Genomic DNA, 7,500 nt, shown 5'->3' on the forward strand with positions numbered 1-7,500 from the left:
CCTCCTGTGTCATCTCCTCCGCCTCGTGGGACCCTCGTCCATCTCCCCCTCCATCCTCCTGATGTGATTACTGCCTTCTCTGATCCCGAGTCTCATGTGGCGCCGGCAGCAGCTACGTGTGTGTATATATATATACTCATGGCCATATATATATATACCGGGAAGGCGGCTGGTTCTTGGCCCAATGTTGCTCTGGTGATTAAGGGGTTAAATCAGGCAAGTAATGGTCGCTCCCTCCTGCCCCTGACCCCCCTCTGTCTCCAGATGTCTCTGACCCTCTTCTTTTCTTGTTCCCCCTGTCTGTTGCCCCCCGTCTTCACCCTCATCTGCCTTGCTGCCCCTCCACGTGTGGCCACCGGACTCGTGGCCTCCATCTAGTGATCATGAATGGGTATTAGTTTTGGTTACACCCGTCTCCCCACCTCCTCTCACCCCTTCCACCTTCTCTATTTCGGCACAAGCTGGGAGGGGGCCGTGCTGAGTGTTGTGCAGTGGGTTCAGGGGATGATTGGATTTTTGGGGGGCTGGGGGGGTCTTGATTTGGTGACTTTGCGGCAGCTTTGGGCGGATGATCTTTTTGGGACCAGCACGGACCCCTGCAGCTTCTGCCCGGTGATCCTGTATTGGCAATGCTGATGAAACAATGGTAGTGTTATACGGACCCCCACTCCCCTCATCGCTTGCCCTCCCCTCCCCCCTCTAGTAGAAGGTAACAGTCCAATCAGCTGCGTGTTTCCAGGCCACCCCACAGTTCCGCACCCCAGTGCATTGTGGGAGGTGAATTTATGGCAACATCGTATCAAAAAGAAACTAAATATCGTTCTATTAGCAAAAACGCATCTGCTCCAAAGTGTCATCCAATCCGAAGCCAGACTTCCCAGCGGTGCCGCCCCAGTCCCCCACAATGCACTCTGCCTCCTGTCTGGGTGGCCCTATGCTTGGACTGACTTGCTGGGTATCGGTGTCATAGGTGCCTGACACAGTATTTCTGTGCACCCAAGTACTTCATGCATGTCTCATGGCCACTTACCGGCCACCTACCAGCCTAGTCACTCCTGTATGTACATGCACACAATGAATGTAGCGCCCACTACTGAAACCAGATCCACCCACTATCTAGAGGTAAGTAGTCTTCATTCCTATGCAGGAGCTCAAACTCTGACACAGCAACTCACCAAGTAAATATATCAAAGCATAAGCAGTCACTGACTACCTACATGACATGTACCAACCGCACTCCACCAGCAGAATAGTGAGTGCAGCTCTGGGGTATAATACAGGATGTAACTCAGGATCAGTACAGGATAAGTAATGGCATGTATGTACACAGTGACTGCACCAGCAGCAGAATAGTGAGTGCAGCTCTGGGGTATAATACAGGATGTAACTCAGGATCAGTACAGGATAAGTAATGCCATGTATGTACAGTGACTGCACCAGCAGCAGAATAGTGAGTGCAGCTCTGGGGTATAGTACAGGATAAGTAATGTCATGTATGTACACAGTGACTGCACCAGCAGCAGAATAGTGAGTGCAGCTCTGGGGTATAATACAGGATGTAACTCAGGATCAGTACAGGATAAGTAATGTCATGTATGTACACAGTGACTGCACCAGCAGCAGAATAGTGAGTGCAGCTCTGGGGTATAATACAGGATGTAACTCAGGATCAGTACAGGATAAGTAATGTCATGTATGTACACAGTGACTGCACCAGGAGCAGTATAGTGAGTGCAGCTCTGGGGTATAATACAGGATGTAACTCAGGATCAGTACAGGATAAGTAATGTCATGTATGTACACAGTGACTGCATCCCCAGCAGCAGAATAGTTAGTGCAGCTCTGGAGTATAATACAGGATGTAACTCAGGATCAGTACAGGATAAGTAATGTCATGTATGTACACAGTGACTGCACCAGCAGCAGAATAGTGAGTGCAGCTCTGGAGTATAATACAGGATGTAACTCAGGATCAGTACAGGATAAGTAATGTCATGTATGTACACAGTGACTGCACCAGCAGCAGAATAGTGAGTGCAGCTCTGGGGTATAATACAGGATGTAACTCAGGATCAGTACAGGATAAGTAATGTCATGTATGTACACAGTGACTGCACCAGCAGCAGAATAGTGAGTGCAGCTCTGGGGTATAATACAGGATGTAACTCAGGATCAGTACAGGATAAGTAATGTCATGTATGTACACAGTGACTGCACCAGCAGCAGAATAGTGATTGCAGCTCTGGGGTATAATACAGGATGTAACTCAGGATCAGTACAGGATAAGTAATGTCATGTATGTACACAGTGACTGCACCAGCAGCAGAATAGTGAGTGCAGCTCTGGAGTATAATACAGGATGTAACTCAGGATCAGTACAGGATAAGTAATGCCATGTATGTACAGTGACTGCACCAGCAGCAGAATAGTGAGTGCAGCTCTGGGGTATAGTACAGGATAAGTAATGTCATGTATGTACACAGTGACTGCACCAGCAGCAGAATAGTGAGTGCAGCTCTGGAGTATAATACAGGATGTAACTCAGGATCAGTACAGGATAAGTAATGTCATGTATGTACACAGGGACTGCACCAGCAGCAGAATAGTGAGTGTAGCTCTGGAGTATAATACAGGATGTAACTCAGGATCAGTACAGGATAAGTAATATCATGTATGTACACAGTGACTCCTCCAGCAGCAGAATAGTGAGTGCAGCTCTGGGGTATAGTACAGGATAAGTAATGTCATGTATGTACACAGAGACTGCACCAGCAGCAGAATAGTGAGTGCAGCTCTGGGCTATAATACAGGATGTAACTCAGGATCAGTACAGGATAAGTAATGTCATGTATGTACAGTGACTGCACCAGCAGCAGAATAGTGAGTGCAGCTCTGGAGTATAATACAGGATGTAACTCAGGATCAGTACAGGATAAGTAATGTCATGTATGTACACAGTGACTGCACCAGCAGCAGAATAGTGAGTGCAGCTCTGGGGTATAATACAGGATGTAACTCAGGATCAGTACAGGATAAGTAATGTCATGTATGTACACAGTGACTGCACCAGCAGCAGAATAGTGAGTGCAGCTCTGGGGTATAATACAGGATGTAACCCAGGATCAGTACAGGATAAGTAATGTCATGTATGTACACAGTGACTGCACCAGCAGCAGAATAGTGAGCGCAGCTCTGGAGTATAATACAGGATGTAACTCAGGATCAGTACAGGATAAGTAATGTCATGTATGTACACAGTGACTGCACCAGCAGCAGAATAGTGAGCGCAGCTCTGGAGTATAATACAGGATGTAACTCAGGATCAGTACAGGATAAGTAATGTCATGTATGTACACAGTGACTGCACCAGCAGCAGAATAGTGAGGGCAGCTTTCCAGAAATATCTAGGCCAGGCCCCCATAAGGTCGTGTATGAGGAATCAGTGGTGTCCGTACAGAGCGAGGACATTCGGTGAGGTCTGTAGCTCCATTGTGGGACAGCAGGAGGCGCTATCCGGGGCTCATAGTCCTGGAGCGGCTGCAGCTCTTCCAGGGGAGTAGTTGTAGGGGTGCAGTATAAATGGCATATGGTGGGGTCACCCTAATTTTGCGTTGGGTCTCTGAGCTGATTGCAGATCGTAGAAGGATCTGAGCTGCTTCCTCCAGTCTTACTTCATCCCCCCGGCTCCCATCATCCCAGCGGCAGCTCCGGGACCCTCCAGCCGTAGCACCACATGTCCCAGCATGCCCTGCCAGGTAGCCGGAGGGTCCCAGGTACCTGCTCAGATGATGGAGCTCCTGGGAGACTCTCCCTTCTCCTCTCCACCTCATTGACCTCCATTGTTTCACCTGAAGGTTGTGGCCGGATCCCGCTCGTCCATACATCCATGCAGAGCAGATCCTGTGCCCCCCACACAGAGCGAGGGTCCCCCTACACCCCCCTGCTAGGAGCAGCCCCCCACACACACGGAGACCCCTCTCGCCTCTCACTTGCTGGATAATTATTTTTGTGTATTACAGATTTTGAATCTCTGATGCCGAATACCTTCGAGTCTGAGGGTCGGGTGTTCTTGGCTCCCAGGTAACGTATCACGGGGCATCATATCGGACCCCCAGCCAGTGCTCTCCCAGAGGTCTCCATTCTCTACTGTAAATAAAGGCAGCATATTCCCCTGTAAAGTCACAGCTGTACCCCCGGACTCTCTACACAGAAGAAATTGCTACTCCCCCCTTCATTTTAGGGGACAGTCTCCTCTCAGCACTCTCACACTGCTCTTCCCTTCAGTGTTAGGGGACAGTCTCCTCTCAGCACTCTCACACTGCTCCTCCCTTCAGTGTTAGGGGACAGTCTCCTCTCAGCACTCTCACACTGCTCCCCTCCCTTCAGTCTTAGGGGACAGTCTCCTCTGAGCACTCTTGCACTGCTCCTCCCTTCAGTGTTAGGGGACAGTCTCCTCTCAGCACTCTCACACTGCTCCTCCCTTCAGTGTTAGGGGGCAGTCTCCTCTCAGCACTCTCACACTGCTCCCCTCCCTTCAGTGTTAGGGGACAGTCTCCTCTCAGCACTCTCACACTGCTCCTCCCTTCAGTGTTAGGGGACAGTCTCCTCTGAGCACTCTCACACTGCTCCCCTCCCTTCAGTGTTAGGGGACAGTCTCCTCTCAGCACTCTCGCACTGCTCCTCCCTTCAGTGTTAGGGGACAGTCTCCTCTCAGCACTCTCACACTGCTCCCCTCCCTTCAGTGTTAGGGAACAGTCTCCTCTCGGCACTCTCACACTGCTCTTCCCTTCAGTGTTAGGGGACAGTCTCCTCTGAGCACTCTCACACTGCTCCTCCCTTCAGTGTTAGGGGACAGTCTCCTCTGAGCACTCTCACACTGCTCCTCTCCCTTCAGTGTTAGGGGACAGTCTCCTCTCAGCACTCTCACACTGCTCTTCCCTTCAGTGTTAGGGGACAGTCTCCTCTGAGCACTCTCACACTGCTCCTCCCTTCAGTGTTAGGGGACAGTCTCCTCTCAGCACTCTCACACTGCTCCCCCTATAGTGTTAGGGGACAGTCTCCTCTCAGCACTCTCTCACTGCTCCCCTCCCTTCAGTGTTAGGGAACAGTCTCCTCTCGGCACTCTCACACTGCTCTTCCCTTCAGTGTTAGGGGACAGTCTCCTCTGAGCACTCTCACACTGCTCCTCCCTTCAGTGTTAGGGGACAGTCTCCTCCAGCACTCTCACACTGCTCCCCTCTCCTTCAGTGTTAGGGGACAGTCTCCTCTCAGCACTCTCACACTGCTCCCCTCTCCTTCAGTGTTAGGGGACAGTCTCCTCTGAGCACTCTCACACTGCTCCTCCCTTCAGTGTTAGGGGACAGTCTCCTCTCAGCACTCTCACACTGCTTCCCTCTCCTTCAGTGTTATGGGACAGTCTCCTCTCGGCACTCTCACACTGCTCCCCCTATAGTGTTAGGGGACAGTCTCCTCTCAGCACTCTCACACTGCTCCTCCCTTCAGTGTTAGGGGACAGTCTCCTCTCGGCACTCTCACACTGCTCCTCCCTTCAGTGTTAGGGGACAGTCTCCTCTCGGCACTCTCACACTGCTCCCCTCTATAGTGTTAGGGGACAGTCTCCTCTCGGCACTCTCACACTGCTCCCCCTATAGTGTTAGGGGACAGTCTCCTCTCAGCACTCTCACACTGCTCCTCCCTTCAGTGTTAGGGGACAGTCTCCTCTCGGCACTCTCACACTGCTCCTCCCTTCAGTGTTAGGGGACAGTCTCCTCTCGGCACTCTCACACTGCTCCCCTCTATAGTGTTAGGGGACAGTCTCCTCTCAGCACTCTCACACTGCTCCCCTCTATAGTGTTAGGGGACAGTCTCCTCTCAGCACTCTCACACTGCTCCCCTCCCCTTCAGTGTTAGGGGACAGTCTCCTCTCAGCACCCTCACAATGCTCCCCTCTCCTTCAGTGTTAGGGGACAGTCTCCTCTCAGCACTCTCGCACTGCTCCTCCCTTCAGTGTTAGGGGACAGTCTCCTCTCAGCACTCTCACACTGCTCCTCTCTTCAGTGTTAGGGGACAGTCTCCTCTCAGCACTCTCACACTGCTCCCCCTATAGTGTTAGGGGACAGTCTCCTCTCAGCACTCTCACACTGCTCCCCTCTCCTTCAGTGTTAGGGGGCAGTCTCCTCTCGGCACTCTCACACTGCTCCCCTCTCCTTCAGTGTTAGGGGACAGTCTCCTCTCAGCACTCTCACACTGCTCCTCTCTTCAGTGTTAGGGGACAGTCTCCTCTCAGCACTCTCACACTGCTCCCCCTATAGTGTTAGGGGACAGTCTCCTCTCAGCACTCTCACACTGCTCCTCCCTTCAGTGTTAGGGGACAGTCTCCTCTCAGCACTCTCACACTGCTCCCCTCTCCTTCAGTGTTAGGGGACAGTCTCCTCTCAGCACTCTCACACTGCTCCTCTCTTCAGTGTTAGGGGACAGTCTCCTCTCAGCACTCTCACACTGCTCCCCCTATAGTGTTAGGGGACAGTCTCCTCTCAGCACTCTCACACTGCTCCCCCTATAGTGTTAGGGGACAGTCTCCTCTCAGCACTCTCACACTGCTCCTCTCTTCAGTGTTAGGGGACAGTCTCCTCTCAGCACTCTCACACTGCTCCCCCTATAGTGTTAGGGGACAGTCTCCTCTCGGCACTCTCACACTGCTCCTCTCTTCAGTGTTAGGGGACAGTCTCCTCTCAGCACTCTCACACTGCTCCCCCTATAGTGTTAGGGGACAGTCTCCTCTCAGCACTCTCACTGCTCCTCCCTTCAGTGTTAGGGGACAGTCTCCTCTCAGCACTCTCACACTGCTCCCCCTATAGTGTTAGGGGACAGTCTCCTCTCAGTCCTTCAGCCCCTGAGGTCCTTGCTCTTGTTGTGGGTCCTGATGCTCGTTGTCCTCTCTGTGTTGTGTTTGCAGGCAGTACTGCCAGGACCTGGAACAGTCCGAAAACAACACGGAGTTCCTGCTGAATTTCATTTCACTAATGGAGAAAGTGACTCCGGACTCCAAGCAGTGTGAGTGTCATGGAGGACAATGCGGTGGGGGTGCTGGCTGTGGGGGGAAATGCTGGGGGCTGATGCTAGGACCCGGCTGTGGGGGGAAATGCTGGGGGCTGATGCTAGGACCCGGCTGTGGGGGGAAATGCTGGGGGCTGATGCTAGGACCCGGCTGTGGGGGATGATGATGATGATGATGAGGGTGGTGATGATGATGATGATGATGAGGGTGATGGTGATGATGATGATGAGGGTGATGGTGGTGATGATGATGATGATGAGGGTGATGGTGGTGATGATGATGATGATGAGGGTGATGGTGATGATGATGATGATGAGGGTGGTGGTGGTGATGATGATGATGATGAGGGTGATGATGATGATGATGATGAGGGTGATGATGATGATGATGATGAGGGTGATGGTGATGATGATGATGAGGGTGGTGATGATGATGATGATGAT

The 7,500-nt window shown here is 51.8% G+C and overlaps 1 protein-coding gene across 4 annotated transcripts in view; it reads left to right on the top strand.

The window, feature by feature from the left end:
• CACNA2D2 (calcium voltage-gated channel auxiliary subunit alpha2delta 2) overlaps nucleotides 1–7,500 on the top strand; it is a 217,657-nt gene that overhangs the window by 191,293 nt on the left and 18,864 nt on the right. For all 4 annotated transcript variants that reach the window (XM_072128014.1, XM_072128015.1, XM_072128016.1 and 1 more), the window contains 2 exons: nucleotides 4,020–4,080; nucleotides 6,956–7,053. In XM_072128014.1, coding sequence (XP_071984115.1) covers nucleotides 4,020–4,080; nucleotides 6,956–7,053 — 159 coding nt within the window. The remainder of the gene's footprint in view (nucleotides 1–4,019; nucleotides 4,081–6,955; nucleotides 7,054–7,500) is intronic.

This window comes from Engystomops pustulosus, chromosome 10 (genome assembly GCF_040894005.1).
Source record: "Engystomops pustulosus chromosome 10, aEngPut4.maternal, whole genome shotgun sequence".
Classification (NCBI taxonomy): Eukaryota; Metazoa; Chordata; class Amphibia; order Anura; family Leptodactylidae; genus Engystomops; species Engystomops pustulosus.